Below are 20,431 nucleotides of genomic sequence, written 5' to 3' on the forward strand. Positions count from 1 at the left end.
GCCAACCTGGGTGTGCAACAATGAGGGAAACAGGAGACCAGCGAAGGGCGTGAGCATGGGCCTCCCCAGGAGGTATGTACAGCCTCCCCTGAATATATGGCAGACCCTGAACGACATCCAGGTTCAAACCCAGGATCTCCTCTGGATGAGAGGATACCCAATCTTATATAGGCGTCCGGAGGGAATGTTGAGGGGTACAGCCACAAGCAACCCGATTGGGCAGAAGCAAAGTAATGTCCCCATTGTCAGGAAAGGAAGAAGGCAATGGATATGGCAGGGGAAATGTGCACGAAATACACAGTAAACAACCTTGAATCTAACAACGTGCATTCAATACCCAAGACTTGTGTATACCAAAACCCAGGAGAGAAAACAGCGTGAACCAATGATACCACTATATGAAAAGGAATGTAGGGTAAGCACTTAGAACCTCCTTATGACTGAAAGGAAAGTCGGCAAACTCCTTACCCACTATGCTATTACAGATACTGACAGCGCTAAGCCCACGTAGAGGGCAAGCAGGGACAGAATCTGTGAGCTGACACTCTAGACGGTACTGAATAAAGAACTTGGAAACAGTACTCACGAGGACCGGAATGACCACATGAATGCCAGTACTCACGAAGACTGGAATGACCACTTGGATGTCCGTACTCACGAGGACCGGAAAGACCACTCAAAAGTCTGTACTAAACCCACAACCCTGTAGATCAAACAAGAACCCAGAAGGCTGTAAAAGCAAAGAGTGAGGATAACTAAATACCTAAACCCAAGTCAAGAGGCAAGAAGGAATAGTGATAATAGAATAGTGAGGAAAACAAAAGATATTCACACAGGAGCTAGTTACAACAGCTCCCCACACCTAGTAATAAAATAGGAAATAAATGCAGAAGTGTAATGGAAAACATGGAATGGATCCCAATAGAAGGTAAGGATCAGGAGCAGTGAAAACGATATCAAAAGGGAAACCTTCCCACCCATCCAAGGTGAGAAGGCAGGAAACTAAACCTGTAAAGGGAAGATTAATGCATCAAGTCTTTCAGTAGCAAAGGACAATTTCTAGGAAACAGTGAACACAGGCAATTGGGCTGCAGCAAAAGGAAAGCTCAGAGAAAGGCTGCCTGCAGACAGAGAAAGAGAGAAAGGGAATTCCAGAAGGCAGAAATCAATTAAGCATACAAAATCTGAATTCCAGGACAAGGAACAAGAAACAGTAATAAGAAACTAGGCACAAAAAACTAAGAACCAGGAACAAGGGACCAGTCACGACAGGAACGCTGCAACAATGACCAGCACTGGACTGAAGCAAACTGAGGCTTTTAAGGCTGCTTAACAAGCACACCTCTCAGGTGTGCCGCCAGCTGCACCTGCAGCCACAGGTGTTGCCTATCCTCCACCCAACCTTGTCCTGCAAGGGAGGAGGTGAAGCAGTGAGCCAGGCATTCTGGGAAGCATAGTCATTCTGGGAAGCATAGTCATTAGATTAAAGTAGCATGCTGGCTGCCAAAAACCTGGAATGGATCCGGAAGGGAAGTAACTTGGAAAATAGGGTTTTAATGCTCCTAATTCATCACAGTACTGTAGAGTAAGGTTCGGAGGACATGTCCAGTAGGGAATAAACCCCAAACTATGCCCCCAAGTGGCGGGAACGGGAGCGAAGGGAGCGAGCCGTGACACCCATCGCCATGGCGGGACCCGGGATGCAAATGGGAGAGAGCATCCACACAAGCGTGGAGACGGGCCAGGCGGTAGGTGATCATGAAGTCAAATTGCAAAAAGAAAAGATACCAGCGTGCTTGCTTGGTTGTGAGACACTTCATGGACATAAAAACCAGGAGGCTACGATGGTCAGAATAGACAGTGACTGGATGGCGGGCACCAACAGGTGTGCCTCCACTCTGTGAAGGCATCCTTGATGGCCAGTAGCTCCCATTCAGTAATGGTATAGTTCCGTTCATAAGGTGTTAGTTTTCTGGAATAGAAGGCTACGGAATGTACCTCTCCAGAGTTAGGACACCGCTGGGAGAGGATAGCACCCACCGCTAAACTAGATGCATCTGCTTCCACAAACAAAGGTAGCTCTGGGTTGGGATGCTGCAGGACTGGGGCCGTGGAGAAGGCCACTTTCAGGGCCTCAAAGACAGTTTGTGCTTCAGAATTCAGACGGAATGGCTTTTTGGCACTGGTTAAGACCGTCAACGGAGCAGCAATGGAAGAGACCGAGTGTATAAAATGACGTTAGAAGTTCGAGAACCCAAGAAAAGACTGAAGGGCTTTGATCATGGTGGCATGGGCCAGTCCAATACTGCTTTAACTTTGGTACGGCTCATTCTGATGCCATGATTTGTCAGGTCATACCCCAGGAATTCCACTTCTGTGGCATTAAAGACACATTTCTCAGCCTTTACGTACAGATGATGATCTCTTAAGCACTGCATTGCAGAGCAAATGTGCATGATGTGTTGTTCATAAGAGGGAGAATAGATCAGGATGTCGTTGAGGTAGACGACCACGTATTGGTCTAGCACATTGTGAAAGACATCAATCATGAAGGATTGGAAGGTTGCGGGGGCATTGCACAGGCCATACTCAAATAACCCATAGCAGATCTTGAAGGTGTGTTTCCATTCGTCCCCCTCCTTTATGCGAACTAAATTAAGCACCTCAGAGGTCTAACTTCGTAAAGACAACAGATGAGCCTAGCTGATACAGAAGGACCAAAATGAGGGGCAAAAGGTATTGATTTTTGATAGTTTTAGCATTCAGGGCCCGGTAATCTATGCAGGGTCTGAGATCTCCTGCTTTCTTTGGAACAAAGAAGAGAGGCGAGGCTACAGGTGACTTAGATGGCCAAATGAATCCCATGGCAGAGCCTTGTCAATGTAGTCCTTGAGGACTGATCTTCTTGAAGTGTGAGGGAATACACCCTGCCAGGAGGGATCTTGGAACCTGGGATCAAGTTGATGGGGCAATGGAAAGCATGGTGAGGCGGCAGGCTCTCCGCCTTACCCATGTCAAAAACATCCAGGAACGTAGAGTACTCAGTCGGGATGTTAGAAACTGGCGTGACTGAAACCGAACCGATGAGACATCGTGGAGAACATAGCCTGGCAAGGGGCCCTGTGGGTAACACAATGAGACTGAAAACACTTGGCTTGGCTTGGCTTGACTTGGCTTGTGTCGGCACCTTGACTCTGCAGCTCACTTCTCAACGGACGCTATCAAGTGGATCGAGTCCTTCCTGAGTGAGAGGACCATGAGAGTCTTCTCCCCCTCAGCATCGGCCGATCCTACACCCATCCTATGCGGTGTCCCCCAAGGATCCTGCGTCTCGCCTACCCTCTACAACATCTTCACCAAGCCACTGTTCGACAATCTGGACCAGCTGGGTATCACCTACACTAATTATGCAGATGATACTCAGATTCTCCTACCACTTTCTGGGGATTACGGTACGGACATGGGCCTGGTGAACAAGGTTTACCTTATCATCCAAGCATGGATGGCCACTCACGGCCTATGCTTGAACGATGATTAGACTGAACTAATAATATTGGGTTCGCAGGCCAATATCAAAAAATTAGGTCAAGAATATTCATCTTTCAATATTGACGGCAATACCATTAAAGTCTCCAAGGAAGTAAAAACCCTGGGATTTTACTTGGATTCCACACTATCCTTTGACAAGCAGGTCAAATCCCTTACCTCGGCAACGGCTTACACATGCAAACTTCTCAGAGCTGGTAAACCGTTCCTCTCTGACAATAGTTGTCTGATCCTGGCTAGAGCTCTCATACTCTCTAGAATCGACTATTGCAATGCCCTCTACATTGGGGCTAACAAATCTACCATTCAAAAGCTCCAAACGTTACAGAATAACGCTTTAAGAGCAGCCCTTGGCATAAACAAGAAAACCCACATTTCTGCCTTGAGTCGCCAACACAAATGGCTCTCCACGTCCAATAAAATACTTCTAAAAACACTTTCCTTGACGCATAAAGCCTTGAACAATGCGGCCCCTTGTTACCTTATAGACAAACTTCAGAGAAGAACCTCTCTCAGACCTACTAGAAGTGGGAACACCAATTGCCTGATTATCCCCAAATACAAACTTACTACTATCGGGGGTAATGGCTTCACTGTTAAGGCAGCCAAAAGCTGGAATTCACTGCCCCAGGAGCTGAGAGCTGACCAACCATATCCACTCTTCAGAAAAAACCTAATAAAACACATCACTGCCTCCAACCCTTAGCCTCCCATCTCCCTGAGGACATTATCCTGCAATTAAGAAACAGTATATCCGGCTATATTCTTTCTTTTGTAAATATTGTAAATGACAAATATTGCAGCATGTGTATATGTAACCTATTGCTCATATTGTATATATCCTGTAGTCATGCAAAATTGTTTATCCTTTGATATGTTAATTCTGTAACCTATGTATATGTAACTATGTAAGCCTTGCATCTCCTTGCCGTTGCGCCCTTTTACTTACGAGTCTGGTGCGCTTAATAAATGAACAAACAAACAAACAAACTTGTCATTACAAACAGTCGAAGGGAACTCAACGGCCCACGATACCCAATCAATAACAGGGTTGTGAAACTATAGCCAGGGAAGACCCAGGATAACCTTAAACTGAGGTGCAGTGATGAGGTTGAAGGAGATAACCTCAGGGTGTCCTCCCTTCATGTGCAAATGGATTGAAGTGGTCTGTTGAGTTACCAACCCTGACACCAGGGAAATGCCGTCCAAGGCGTTCACTGCTTCTGGGTTGGGTTTGGTTGTGACAGGAATGCAAGAGGCAAGCGCGTATGGGAGGTCCATGTAGTTCCCGGTAGCTCCCGAGTCAATGATGGCCAGGGACGAAAAGGAACCGATGGATGACACTGAAAAGACCACTGGAAGATGGAATGGAACTCATGAGAGTCCAAGGGAGGCACCCCCAGCGTAGGGACTCCTTCTATTGCCAGGTTTTTGCGTTTCCTACCTTCGGTACAGGTTTTGTAGTGCACTCCTGGAGGAGGTGTTCTGAAGACCCGCAGAACATGCACAAGTTGGGCGAACAGCGGTATTCTCTTTGAGCAGGGGTCAAAGGACCACAAATGGCCCCCACCTGCATGGGCTCTGGCGGTGGGAGTTGAGGAACCGCCGAATCATGGGCCGTGGTGACCTGTGTACCAGATTTCCTTTCACCCCTTCTTCCGGCTCTGCAGGCGTCTATTTGCAAGACCAGATCCAGTAATTCATTAAATGCCGTAGGGACAACAGAAACGGTGGCCAATGTGTCTTTCAGGTCTTCAGAGAGACCGTTGTAGAAGACTGCCGCTTTTTTCTACTCAGGCCAGTCCGTCCCGGTGGCCAACTGATTAAATCTGGCCACATAAGTCAACAAGGGGGTACTCCCTTGACGGAGGTTCAAGAATTCCAGGTCTGTTGCCTGGGTTTTATAGCGGGTGTCGAAAACCCTGTTCATGGCCGTGATCAAAGCGTCACAGTCATATAATACAAAGCTGTTCGTTTCCAGAAGGGGATTAGCCCAGGCCGCAGCGGTACCCCCAAGATAGGATAGAACAAAGGCTGCTTTTGTGGTAAAGTACGGAAAGGAGGAAGGGCGACACAGGAACTGCAACTTACATTGATTTATGAAGGTATAGAACTGTTTGGGATCTCCCGTGAAAGGTTTGGGTGGCTCCAAAGGGAATTGGGTGGACATAAGGACTGGTGTAGGTTCTTGTCTTGGTAGAGGATAGCTGTAAGCAGAGGCAGTAGCCCCAGACGTCTCACCCCCCTGAATACGGTACTGAGCCCGATCCAGTAAGGAATCAATCCTGTGGTGTAGAGCATCATGTGCTGCGGACATGTCTGTCCGTAGGTCAGACACCATCTGCATCAGAGTGGCCAGTGTGTCAATGCTTCCATGGCTTCTGATTCTGTTACTCAACGACCAAGGGGTCTCAGATGGTGATGCCAGGTGAGTGATGGATTCCTGGTTAATCCGATTTGATTGAAGAGCCTGGGTTATTCCTTAACCCAAGCCTCCTCACTTGAGGGAACTCTTTTCTGTGATGCACCCCTCTGATGTGAGAACAGAACAGTCAGAGGAGCAGATCAAATAAAAGAGCAGGGAGAACACACCGCTACGAGACCAGGCTGAAAAGGAAAAAAACACAATGGTCAATAGTGTTTAAGGAAGAAGATTCTGGACTACTCTTTGTGTAATAATCATTAACCTGTTTCCGTTCTGTAGAGTGTTTAGAGACAAGCCGGAGGTGAGGATATCAGAACCCTGGTTCCTAGAGATAAACAAGGTATGCATCACCTAGTCTATACAAGGAGACTATAGAACAGTATGGGCCCATAGAAGAAATAGATCTCCTACCGGTTTCTAATAAGCAATGAGGATGATTGTGGAGGATGACTGTAGAAGGAGGAAATCCAATTGGAAACACAACGAAACAGGAAGAAATATAAAATAGGGAAGTTAGTAGGGTATCTGAGTCGGGCAGCACGCGGGACGCACGAGTTCCGAGGTGGTGCACGGATTTATGGCTGCAGAGTCTCTCATCTGTGCACAAAGTCCTGAATGCGTAAAGATCCTAACAACGGACTATAGAGATCCGTGAGGTAGTTCTGAAATGGTGCTGGCATGATAGCACACAGTTTGAAGCTGTATGTGATATGTGAAAGGAGTCTGTGTGACAGGTTTGGTCTGTAATAGATTAGTAGAATAAGGCAGAAGGCAAATGGAGTTTGTAAGGTAGGCACAGTCGGCAATGCTGTAGCAAAAGGTACAAGAGTCAAAATGCGAAGGAAGTCCGAGGGACAGGCACAAGTCGGTAACAGCGAATCAAGTCAGAACAAAATCAGAAGGCAGTAGAAGTACGTTAATGCAGGAAATGGTCGGGAAGAAACCCAGGAATACCAGAAAACAAAGAATCATGAGAGTAGCGAGCTAGCTGTATTCAGAAGCACCGATCGCCAGGCTTAAAGGTCTTTTACGTGGATGCACGGGATGGACCTGCGGCAGCAACTGGCTGATCTGATCATGTGATACAGTAGGCATGGGGAAGCCATTGTAACAGTGTTCCCGGAGCAGAGCGTTGCCGCAGTTAATTTCCAAGGCAACTGCCAATGACAAAAGAATGGGGCGGCCAAGCGTTGAGTCCCACGTGAAGTGGACAATGGCACACGGGGCAGTGAAGCCCGAATACGAGCACAGGATCCTGAGACGGTAACACAGTGTAGTAATACAAAGTCTGCAGGCTCATGTAGGTAGAAGCATGTTACTTTATAAGGTGTTAGGTACACAGGTTACAAGTACTGGGGAAAGAGAAGACCCCCCGGTCCCCACCTCCCCGGTAGCTATCTCCACTGTAGCTCCTGGAACCTCCAGGAAGGAACCTTCCATGATACGCATTCATTCTAACACTCAATCATGACATCACAGCAACAAGGTTAACACACACTGGGAAGGGAAGTGATCCAGGATACTACAATCCCTCTATGTGCTACATCAGCTCGGTTCTGCTCGAGGCGCTTTGGCCTCATCTCACGCATAACAATCACTGCTTGGATCCTGGACTGGGGAAGTGGAGCTTTCAGAAGGATTTCTGATGTCAGGGGATTTATCAATTGGGTAGATGGTCTCAAGCCAGACTAGCCCCCCAAACATGTGAACCTTGGGAGGGAACCGCAGGTGTCTCCTGCACACTCAACCCACTTGTTTGAGGCGTTAGTTTCACGGCAGGGAGCAACTAATTGCATCGCTCCTTCAGCCACCGATTCCTAACCACGCTATCAGCCACTGATTCCCCACCACATCTGCTGCCACATTCAGCTGGTTCACAGAACCCCTGCTTTGCCCACCCCCCCTGCTATGTTCTGGTTCCTGCTCCCTCTGGCATCACCGCCTCCACCTTAGCCACAAGCCGTATAATGCAAGTGCATGTCAAACAGTGTCGCACTCAGCCGCTCCTGGAGCCCTCTGCACCAGAGGAATCTGGCAAAGATCTCACTCCACGATAACTGTAGGTCTCCAATGAGGATTAGGGATTGAAGAGGGGGGAGCATATGTGGCTGGTAGGTTTAATGCAATAAAAGGCGGAGCCATAGAAAAGCTTCCATGAGAACTGGGAGGTGCCAGTTGGCAGGAAGGACAGGTTGGGATGTGAGAGACTACTTTGAAGTTGTGCAGGAGGAAGAGGTGATAACAAAGGCATTGAGAGAAGATATAAATCAGAAGCAAGATGGGGGAGGGGTTGGAGATGGAGGGGTAGTCGACAGGCGAGGTGAGCGATAAGCCAGGTTATCGCTGTCACATTATCATTACCCTTTTCAAACTACTACAGCATTGTCCTTTGTTTATTGTGAAACACTGCACAAGGCCCTCCCTTGCTTGTCGCAGTGTCATCTGGTGAGGGGTACGTGCAGTGATTCTGTCTCCACAACATTCACCAATAGAAGATGTTAAAAACACTTCCCAATCCTAGATCGGAAATGTGAATCTTCACGTTTACCGTAAATACAATCTGATAGTGAAGAATCGAGCAGCTCCTTACCGCAGTTTCTGTATTTTGCAGCCTGGATATTTCAGTCCTTCACACAGCTCTGTCACTCCAGAGTCCTTCAGAATATTGTCGCTCAGGTCGAGCTCCGTGAGCGATTGATTTTGTTTGAGAACAGAGGAGAGATCTGCACAGCATGAACCTGTGATTTCGCACCACGCCAACCTGCAGGAGAAAGAGGGAGATAAGGCGGAGCATGAAAAGGGACATCACAGCTGTACAGCATCTTCATCTCTCTCCCATCCATGATAATCCCACTCACTTGCAGCTCAGGGCCCTTTTGATACTCACCTTCCCAGCATTACCTTTACACAGCCCATTCCACCAGGGACAGAAAAACAAGACGAAGGATAAATAGGACACATTCTTCACAATTTATAAGGACAGGAGGGTCAGTTTACATTGTGCAGAATGTCTGCTGTTTGCCCTTAGTTCTATTGTTGGAGACGGCACCGGATCAGGGACATGTTATGTTTATATTGTCTGGCGGGCTGTAAATGTCCACTATGGGGGTGTGGGGTGGGCCGTGGCTCCCTCGCATCACGAGGTGTGGTAACCCCTGGTCCCCCAACAAAATGAAATGCTGGCACTTACAAATACACGCCTAGTGAGTGGACTCACCTGAAAATGCAATATACAAGTTGGTTTAAATTGACATTTCCCCTTAGAACAAAGACAAGCAGCAGAGAAGATGACGGCAGCAAAAAAGGAGTCCTTGAATGTCAGAATTGGGAATGCCAAGTCAGACACAAAGGAACTCTTTAAGATACTTAAAGAGCAAGAACATCTACAGGGTCATTCCCAAAACCTGATTCTGAAAAACAATCTTTGGTGCTAAAATATCCAGGAGGCCATGTTCAGCAAATTAGAGAAAATCAAAGACTATATTGAAGAGAAAAAACTATCTTTTAGCAAAGAGGATCTAGAGTCAATGGGCCTCATTATGGGTTTTCCGGTCCGGAACATCGGTGGCGGTAAACCTGCCGCCACCATTGTTTCCGGACCGGCAAATTAGGAGTTCTGCAGGCGGGTAGTGTTACTCCCGCCAGGTCTGACCTGGCGGAAGTAACGCCACCCGCGTGCAGACGGAAATAGAAACACTGCCACCGGTAATTGCGGTGCCAGTGTTTCCACTGTCCCCATTCGGGACTCCATGGGAATTAGGATTCACGGAATTCCGCCTCTGGAATTACTGGGTCACCGGGGTTGTAATGCCCCGGTGATTCCGGCAATCACGTAGGCGGTAATTCCCTACGAGTCTGGCAGCAGCCTGCCGGTTTTTCCGGCACGGCTACCGACGGCCTCGTAATGAGGCCCATTGTCCTCTTGTGACCAAAAAAGGACAGCGAAATGATGACTCAATTTTTCACCCATATCAGAAGTGGAACTTGCCAAAATGATTGCCCAATTAAAAATTACGAGTTGTAATGGTGCCCGCTGCTTGTCAATTATGATCAAGGAGTGTGCACCCATTTTAATCCCTCCGCTCACGAAATTTGTGAATGCCTCTTTTGGTCAGCAGAACATTCCTGATCACATAAAATATGCATGGAGTACCCCTCTTTTAACAAAATCCAACATCTGCCCCCTTACGTCTTCTAACTATAGACCGATAACAAATAACATGTTTCTCTTGATAATTCTGGATAGAGTAACTTACAACCAGATCTCGCTCTTCATAAACAACAATCTGGTTTCCGTCGACACCATGGGACTGAGACGGCCCTCTTAGCCTTAAAATCCCATTTACATGAAGGCATGGATAAAGGTCAAACTGCATTACCGATGATCCTGGATCTTTCAGTGGCTTTCGACCTGGTGGACCATTCGATTCTGTCCACCAGGTTGAGGGAAATTGCTAATTTCTCACCTCAAGCCATCCAAAGGATCTCTTCTTTTCTAAGTGGTAGGCAGGTTAGGGTGGCAAGTGACTTGGCAGAGGCAAATCCTGTCGCCTTATTATTTGGGGTTCCACAAGGAGCCTGCGTATCCCCTTGTTTCTATAATAATTTCATGATACCGGTTCTCTTCATGTTAGAGCGAGAAGGGATTGTTTTCGCCAATTACACCGACGACATGCAATGTGTTATCCCCATCTCAGGAGTACATTGCGATGATGAATTATTCATCAATCAAATATATCAGAAGATCCAAAACTGGATGGTGGCTAATGGCTTGGCACTTAATAGCACCAAAATGGAACTCATGCTTGTTGGCTCTGACACTAAATTGGAGAAGTTGGGCCCCATGTACATGTACATGAACTTTTGTATAGATAAATGTGTCATTGAGTGGTCACATGCCATCTTACCTAATGGTAGCCATTGTTAAGAAACCCAGCACTCGTCCTCTTAGATCAGACAACACAAACCTGTTGAAAACGTTGTGGTGTAAGACCAACAAGCACGTAATGGAGCTTTCAGCATAGTGGCCCCCCTTGCATGGAATACCTTAGCTCCTGCTCTGAGAAATATTGGGCCCCATTATAAGGTTGGCGGTACAGTGCCAACGGTGCCGTTACGGCACCGGCACCGTTGGCATCGTACCGCCAAACTACGAGTTTTGCTCGCATGTGCCTGACAGCCCGCCAGGTGTGACCCGGCGGGCTGTGCAGCACCCGCAAGCAAAACCTGCGGGTGCACCGGAACTGTTATAAACGGTTCCAGTGCATCCATGCTCCCCATCCCCATTGATCCCTATGGGGCAGAATGGGGATGGGAAGCGGCATTACCACCACCCGCGAATGGGCAATTACTAGTAATGGCCTGGTAATTACCCATTCGCGGGTGGCGGTGCCGGATGCGAGTTTGGCGGTAGCCGTGCCTGATTTACAGGCACAGCGACCGCCAAACTTATAATGAGGCCCATTGTCTCGAGGGAAGATTTCAAGAAGAAACTAAAGACATTTCTTTTTTCTTAAACACTGATGGTCAATAGTTGGCTGCTACACCCACACACCGCTGAGTATTATGTTTTATGTCTTGTCTTCTGTTTTATGTTTGCGCCCTTAAACCCTCCGGTACCGGCAGCGCAATACAAATGGATAAATAAATAAATAAATGCAGAGAGAGTAACAGGAAAGACAAAGAAGGAAGAGGGAGGTAGGAGAAAGGGGTGAGTATGTAAAGAGGCTAAATGAGAAGAACAGGAGAATGACAAGAGAAAAGGAAGACATTGAAAAAATGAGGAAGGAGATGAGCCAAAAGCTGAGCAGAAATATGATGCCAGAGATGTGGGGAGAAGGGAGTGGGACAATAACCCCAGAGACAAGGGTCAGAGATGTGTTGCCAGAGATAATGATTGGAACACATGTAAGGGAGCCTGCTAAGGGAGTGAGTTTTGATCTCATACTTGAGGATGACGAGAGTGGAGAAAGTGACAGGGAGACAGATTGGGTAGACATGGATGGTGAACAGGGGGGTGAAGAGGCAGCACAAGCCCCACAAATGGATACCACAGGACCAGGCATAGGAGAGAGAGAGCAGATTTACTGAGGCCAATCTTAAGCCTGTATCCACCCTTCACATCAGTACTGCCCATAAATGAAGACCATAAATCACCATATTTCTTAAGAAACTTGCCAAAACACCAGCGACACCATGTAGCTGAGACATTGAAAAGGAAAACGTACGCAGTATCACCTTTGCGCAAAAAAGGGGTAACGCAATGCCCACTGCTCCACAAGGGATTATGGCAACCCCACTATACTCCATGGAATCAGACAGACAAAAATAACTTGATGGATAAGCTGCCATCACCGACAGCAGGGGCAGGCAGGTGGATCTACAAGCTAGAGCGAGAGACATCTGGGATACAGTAGCTGCAGTAACAGAACATAGCACCACTAAATATGACGGGTCACCCTGTAATAATTACAGAGCTAATGTAAGGAAGGCACAAAGGGAACTATTTCCAGATCAAACTGACATGAGTGCCATAATGACTAGAAAGATGGGGCCTACTGAGGACCCTGCTGCCTATATTCAAGACATTAAAGAACGTTGGTGTTTGGAAACTAAAGAAAATTGGGATAAAAATATACCAGTGTTTCAGCATATTCTATGTCAGGGCCTACCTCAAGAAGTACAGGGACAGATAAAAAAGATTGTGGGGATTGAAAAGAGACCATGGCCAGCAATACAACTGATCGTCCATCACTGTAGGTTAAAACAAGAGAAGGATCAAAAGAAAGTAGAGCAAAGGCAAAAGGAAGAGGCAAAATGTGTAAAGAAAAAAAATATCCAAATTGGCAGCAGAAGGAGCGGTATTGATAAATACAGGAGACAGGAATAATGGACAGGGCATGGGTGGTTATTTTGCAGGAAGAGGGGAGAGTCTTTTTTACCCCAGAGGAGGAAGAAGATTTGCTCACAAAAGGGAGATGTCTTGGGTGTGGGGGAAGGACAGCCCCGCTTTGGAGGCCCTTGGGGCACTGGAGCAGTATGCTGGACATGTGGGAAAATAGGACTCATTTCACGAGTGTGTAGAAGTAGAGGAGTTTTAGGGAGAATTCTCATTCTATGGCTAATTTCCCTTACCTACAGAGTCCCCCAGCAGCTTTGCTGGATTTGAAGGGTTTGTTTCTTTTTACCTGCTAAGAGTGAGACTCTTTTTCCCACTCTTAGACATTTTTGCTATGTGTGTTCTAGGCTATTTCTGTGTTTAATGCCTATGGGATTTTCTCTCACCCATAGGAACCATCTTTATTCACATGTGTTACACAGCACCCTCAGTGCAGTGACACCGGGGTGTCGTAGCGACCCCCAAACATAGACTCCATACCCTGGGACTGACTATTGTCTCCCAGGGCATGTAAAGTCCCCATTGACTTTACTAGTCAATTCTTATGAACTTAACCAGTACAAACCATCTTACTATGGAGGTACTGGGAAGGGTTAATAGTTTTCCCCTTGGGTTCATTTTCGAGGGGGTACCTTAACGTCCCTCTCTGTAAAGTTTCTGGCTGCTGGCAGTGGTTACTACCATAAACATTCAACCGCAAATATTTTCCTATGGGATTTTCCCATTGTTCGAGGCTACCACTTTTACTGACAGCCTCTAACATACCGCCGGGTTATTTTATTATTAACTTTACTCCGATAAGTTTTATTCGCCAGAACTTAAATACAAATTCTTTCTCGTGTCTTACTCTAAACTCCTAACCCAGGCCGGGGATCCTTTGTTCGCTCTTTTGGTGGGCTTCTGCCAAGAAGCCCTCCTTTTGGCGCCTCTGAGTCTGGGGTGGGTCTGTTGTTTGGGAGGGGGAGTAGAACCCCTGGACAGAGTTGCCACAGCAACTCAGGTCGCACTCTAACCTGATAGGCTGGAGGATCTTCCGCCAAGAAGACCGCTCCACTGTGTGAGTGACAGCTAAGCTGTATGAATGGGTCTCTTTCTGCATAAAAGCAGGGTCCTGAGGACTGGAAGAGCAAGACGTCGCCACTGGAACTACGGAACCGAAGGGGAGAGAAGCCACAGACATCTTCAGCCTCTACACCACCGGTGAAGCCCTGCCGGATCGTTTCACCACTTACACGAAGAGAGGAGATCTTCAGTGAAAGAGCCTTCTTCCCTTGAGCTGGTGGGACCAACCAGTTCACCAATCGCTTCCTCGGACCTGCCTTGGTCGAATCGATAGTGCTCAGCACTTGGAGACCGGATAGCCCGGACCGCGATTAAAAGGAGCGTACCTTTTAAACTTCGTTTGGCAGCACCGCGGCTGGTTTCATCCCTGGGTAGTGCAGTGACTCGAACCTTTCTCCACGACAAGAGCCTCTCTTCCTCTGCTGGACCCCTCGACCTGCAGGAACTACCAGGAACAACCGCCACCGCAGGAGCCACTGCTTCACGTTTAAGGTACATTGTTCCGCCAGGCCTCCCTTTCCCCGTGGTAGCCCTAAAGGTGTTTTAAATCTTTTATCTACTTGTTGGGTTGGCCGCCCTCTCTCTTAACATTGTCTTTCGCCTCGCATCTACCTTTTCAATATTCGTCTACCAAAGACTTGACTGCAGCTACAAGAACATTTTTGCTCCTAGGCTCATGGTCCTGTACCCCTGACTCTGGCTCAGGCCTATTGACTCTGGCTGATTTGTTAGATCTGCTCTCACTAGATTGATTTTCAATGAGAAATGTATTGATGCACCTGAATCTTCTGAACCCCTCTTCTTCCTACTGTTTTAACTTGTGGAGTGCCATTTTGCTCAGTTTTCATTCACTTATCTTTCTGATAAAGTGTTGTTGTGCATTACTTGTTCACAAAACTTCAGGGAAGCATTGCTAGGGGGTGTCTAAAGATATTTCGGTTTAACTTGTGCTTTCCCTCCCTTTCGTTAAATTGTTAGAGTGCCATTTGTAGATGGTTTTCACTATGCCGTTTTGCTCAGTTTTCACTCTACCGCAAACTTGTCTACAATTGAATAGGGAGTTGTATATACTTTTCCTTGACTGTATTTTTACTTACTTTATTAACTGTGATTGATGTGTTGATCTAGATGTGAATAAAATAAATATATATTCTCTTTTTGATACAAAGCTTTGGTCAGTGTTTCCATGCTCCATAGTACTGTGATACCTATTGTGTAAACCCTGAATACTGCTCATCTCCCTCTTGAGATAAGTCTGACTGCTTAGCCACAGCTACCAACTACATCTTTGTGGTACAGACTGATACCAAAGGGGATTTTTATTGCTCTCACTTGTAGTTCTAATCCTGGGTAGTGGTCCCTGAGGGAACTGCACGGGATTCTGTCTAACAAGGAGCAATGCAGCAAGGTGCAATGCAGTATGGGCCAAGTGGGGGGGTGGCGTATTCAGCACCACATGGTGCACCTCAGCTGAACTATGCACACTATGACTACACATAGTATTCTAAACAGAGAGGATGCCCTATGCACTGAAAGACTCAATAAATGTGTTTCAGAAAATTGCATGCTGAGGACCAGAGAGTGTGTTAATTATTAAAAATATATCATTTTATTCTGTTACAAATTCATAAAAAACATAATTTCAAAACAATGGGGGGCGGTGTTGTCCTTCTCCAGTAGCTTGTCCTTCTTGCACCCCCCGCAGCAGGGTCCTCAGTCTTTCAGCTTGTGGCACGTAGGTTACCGAACACCGAACATCCTCGTCACCATTGTTAAGAGGTAAGTTCCATGCACCTTATGTTCACTTCAAGTAAGTTTATTTCCAGGTTCTTAGTTACAGATCCACATGAAGACATAAAGGACATTAGCTGTGATAACACCGGCTCCCATCACCCAGGGCCAGCCAGCTGTAACTGCCACTACACAGAAACCTCACCTCAGACAGGCACAATACAAACGGATCCCCCCCAAACCAACTTTTTTTAATGTTTTAACCTTTTTTTTTACATGCGGAACCCAAAAAAAATATAAATAAAAAAATAAAGCATTAGAATATTTTTTTTCGACATTATGTTTTAGACATTTTTGTAATTCAACATTATTTTTCCGACATTATGACTGCACACCGCTCAAGTGCATGCAGAGAAAGAAGATAAAAGAGTGCCGCCTCCCTGCCCAACTACCAGGATCCTGAGGGAGAAGAGAACGAAACCAGACCCAGGACAAGCGCTCAAGTGCATGCTGAGAAAGAAGATAAAAGAGTGCCGCCCCCCCTGCCCAACTACCAGGATCCCGAGGGAGAAGAGAGCGAAACCAGACCCAGGACAAGCGCTCAAGTGCATGCTGGGAAAGAAAATAAAAGAGTGCCGCCCCCCTGCCCAGCTACCAGGATCCCGAGGGAGAAGAGAACGAAACCAGACCCAGGACAAGAGCTCAAGTGCATGCTGAGAAAGAAAATAAAAGAGTGCCGCCCCCCTGCCCAGCTACCAGGATCCAGAGGGAGAAGAGAACGAAACCAGACCCAGGACAAGCGCTCAAGTGCATGCTGAGAAAGAAAATAAAAGAGTGCCGCCCCCCTGCCCAGCTACCAGGATCCCAAGGGAGAAGAGAGCGAAACCAGACCCAGGACAAGCGCTCAAGTGCATGCTGGGAAAGAAGATAAAAGAGTGCCGCCTCCCTGCCCAGCTACCAGGATCCTGAGGGAGAAGAGAACGAAACCAGACCCAGGACAAGAGCTCAAGTGCATGATGAGAAAGAAGATAAAAGGGTGCCGCCTCCCTGCCCAGCTACCAGGATCCCGAGGGAGAAGAGAACGAAACCAGACCCAGGACAAGCGCTCAAGTGCATGCTGGGAAAGAAGATAAAAGAGTGCCGCCCCCCAGCCTAGCTACCAGGATCCCGAGGGAGAAGAGAGCGAAACCAGACCCAGGACAAGCGCTCAAGTGCATGCTGGGAAAGAAGATAAAAGAGTGCCGCCTCCCTGCCCAGCTAGCAGGATCCAGAGGGAGAAGAGAAGGAAACCAGACCCAGGACAAGAGCTCAAGTGCATGCTGGGAAAGAAGATAAAAGGCCTCCCTGCCCAATTACCAGGATCCTGAGGGAGAAGAGAACGAAACCAGACCCAGGACAAGCGCTCAAGTGCATGCTGGGAAAGAAGATAAAAGAGTGCCGCCTCCCTGCCCAGCTACCAGGATCCAGAGGGAGAAGAGAACGAAACCAGACCCAGGACAAGAGCTCAAGTGCATGCTGGGAAAGAAGATAAAAGAGTGCCACCTCCCTGCCCAGCTACCAGGATCCTGAGGGAGAAGAGAACGAAACCAGACCCAGGACAAGAGCTCAAGTGCATGCTGGGAAAGAAGATAAAAGAGTGCCACCTCCCTGCCCAGCTACCAGGATCCCGAGGGAGAAGAGAGCGAAACCAGACCCAGCACAAGCGCTCAAGTGCATGCTGAGAAAGAAGATAAAAGAGTGCCGCCTCCCTGCCCAGCTACCAGGATCCTGAGGGAGAAGAGAACGAAACCAGAACCAGGACAAGAGCTCAAGTGCATGCTGGGAAAGAAGATAAAAGAGTGCCACCTCCCTGCCCAGCTACCAGGATCCCGAGGGAGAAGAGAGCGAAACCAGACCCAGCACAAGCGCTCAAGTGCATGCTGAGAAAGAAGATAAAAGAGTGCCGCCTCCCTGCCCAGCTACCAGGATCCTGAGGGAGAAGAGAACGAAACCAGAACCAGGACAAGAGCTCAAGTGCATGCTGGGAAAGAAGATAAAAGAGTGCCGCCCCCCTGCCCAACTACCAGGATCCCGAGGGAGAAGAGAGCGAAACCAGACCCAGGACAAGCGCTCAAGTGCATGCTGGGAAAGAAAATAAAAGAGTGCCGCCCCCCTGCCCAACTACCAGGATCCCGAGGGAGAAGGGAGCGAAACCAGACCCAGGACAAGCGCTCAAGTGCATGCTGGGAAAGAAAATAAAAGAGTGCCGCCCCCCTGCCCAACTACCAGGATCCCGAGGGAGAAGAGAGCGAAACCAGACCCAGGACAAGAGCTCAAGTGCATGCTGGGAAAGAAGATAAAAGAGTGCCGCCTCCCTGCCCAGCTACCAGGATCCCGAGGGAGAAGAGAACGAAACCAGACCCAGGACAAGCGCTCAAGTGCATGCTGGGAAAGAAGATAAAAGAGTGCCGCCTCCCTGCCCAACTACCAGGATCCCGAGGGAGAAGAGAAGGAAACCAGACCCAGGACTAGCGCTCAAGTGCATGCTGGGAAAGAAGATAAAAGAGTGCCGCCCCCCTGCCCAACTACCAGGATCCCGAGGGAGAAGAGAGCGAAACCAGACCCAGCACAAGCGCTCAAGTGCATGCTGGGAAAGAAGATAAAAGAGTGCCGCCTCCCTGCCCAGCTACCAGGATCCCGAGGGAGAAGAGAACGAAACCAGACCCAGGACAAGCGCTCAAGTGCATGCTGAGAAAGAAGATAAAAGGCCTCCCTGCCCAGCTACCAGGATCTCGAGGGAGAAGAGAACGAAAACAGACCCAGGATAAGCGCTCAAGTGCATGCTGAGAAAGAAGATAAAAGAGTGCCGCCTCCCTGCCCAACTACCAGGATCCCGAGGGAGAAGAGAGCGAAACCAGACCCAGCACAAGCGCTCAAATGCATGCTGGGAAAGAAGATAAAAGAGTGCCGCCCCCCTGCCCAACTACCAGGATCCCGAGGGAGAAGAGAACGAAAACAGACCCAGGACAAGCGCTCAAGTGCATGCTGAGAAAGAAGATAAAAGAGTGCCGCCTCCCTGCCCAACTACCAGGATCCCGAGGGAGAAGAGAGCGAAACCAGACCCAGCACAAGCGCTCAAGTGCATGCTGGGAAAGAAGATAAAAGAGTGCCGCCCCCCTGCCCAACTACCAGGATCCCGAGGGAGAAGAGAGCGAAACCAGACCCAGGACAAGCGCTCAAGTGCATGCTGGGAAAGAAAATAAAAGAGTGCCGCCCCCCTGCCCAGCTACCAGGATCCCGAGGGAGAAGAGAACGAAACCAGATCCAGGACAAGCGCTCAAGTGCATGCTGAGAAAGAAGATAAAAGAGTGCCGCCCCCCTGCCCAACTACCAGGATCCCGAGGGAGAAGAGAACGAAACCAGATCCAGGACAAGCGCTCAAGTGCATGCTGAGAAAGAAGATAAAAGGCCTCCCTGCCCAGCTACCAGGATCCTGAGGGAGAAGAGAACGAAACCAGACCCAGGACAAGAGCTCAAGTGCATGCTGGGAAAGAAGATAAAAGGCCTCCCTGCCCAGCTACCAGGATCTCGAGGGAGAAGAGAACGAAACCAGACCCAGGACAAGCGCTCAAGTGCATGCTGGGAAAGAAAATAAAAGAGTGCCGCCCCCCTGCCCAACTACCAGGATCCCGAGGGAGAAGAGAGCGAAACCAGACCCAGCACAAGAGCTCAAGTGCATGCTGGGAAAGAAGATAAAAGAGTGCCGCCTCCCTGCCCAGCTACCAGGATCCTGAGGGAGAAGAGAACGAAACCAGACCCAGGACAAGCGCTCAAGTGCATGCTGAGAAAGAAGATAAAAGGCCTCCCTGCCCAGCTACCAGGATCTCGAGGGAGAAGAGAACGAAACCAGACCCAGGACAAGAGCTCAAGTGCATGCTGGGAAAGAAGATAAAAGAGTGCTGCCTCCCTGCCCAGCTACCAGGATCCCGAGGGAGAAGAGAACGAAACCAGACCCAGGACAAGCGCTCAAGTGCATGCTAGGAAAGAAGATATAAGAGTGCCGCCTCCCTGCCCAGCTACCAGGATCTCGAGGGAGAAGAGAACGAAACCAGACCCAGGACAAGAACTCAAGTGCATGCTGGGAAAGAAGATATAAGAGTGCCGCCTCCCTGCACAGCTACCAGGATCCCGAGGGAGAAGAGAGCGAAACCAGACCCAGGACAAGAGCTCAAGTGCATGCTGGGAAAGAAGATAAAAGAGTGCCACCTCCCTGCCCAGCTACCAGGATCTCGAGGGAGAAGAGAACGAAACCAGACCCAGGACAAGAGCTCAAGTGCATGCTGGGAAAGAAGATAAAAGAGTGCCGCCCCATGCTCAACTACCAGGATCCCGAGGGAGAAGAGAACGAAACCAGACCCAGGACAAGAGCTCAAATGCATGCTGGGAAAGAAGATATAAGAGTGCCGCCTCCCTGCCCAGCTACCAGGATCCCGAGGGAGAAGAGAGCGAAACCAGACCCAGGACAAGAGCTCAAGTGCATGCTGGGAAAGAAGATAAAAGAGTGCCACCTCCCTGCCCAGCTACCAGGATCTCGAGGGAGAAGAGAACGAAATCAGACCCAGGACAAGAGCTCAAGTGCATGCTGGGAAAGAAGATAAAAGAGTGCCGCCCCATGCTCAACTACCAGGATCCCGAGGGAGAAGAGAACGAAACCAGACCCAGGACAAGAGCTCAAATGCATGCTGGGAAAGAAGATAAAAGAGTGCCGCCTCCCTGCCCAGCTACCAGGA

The 20,431-nt window shown here is 48.4% G+C and overlaps 1 protein-coding gene across 2 annotated transcripts in view; it reads right to left on the reverse strand.

Moving 5' to 3' along the window:
• Positions 1-20,431, reverse strand: part of LOC138452919 (NACHT, LRR and PYD domains-containing protein 3-like) — a 467,379-nt gene that overhangs the window by 119,501 nt on the left and 327,447 nt on the right. For both annotated transcript variants that reach the window (XM_069605268.1, XM_069605267.1), the window contains exon 8: positions 8,562-8,732. In XM_069605268.1, the coding sequence (XP_069461369.1) occupies positions 8,562-8,732 (171 nt within the window). The remainder of the gene's footprint in view (positions 1-8,561; positions 8,733-20,431) is intronic.

Source organism: Ambystoma mexicanum, chromosome 4p (genome assembly GCF_040938575.1).
Source record: "Ambystoma mexicanum isolate Mex_15411 chromosome 4p, UKY_AmexF1_1, whole genome shotgun sequence".
Taxonomy (NCBI): Eukaryota; Metazoa; Chordata; class Amphibia; order Caudata; family Ambystomatidae; genus Ambystoma; species Ambystoma mexicanum.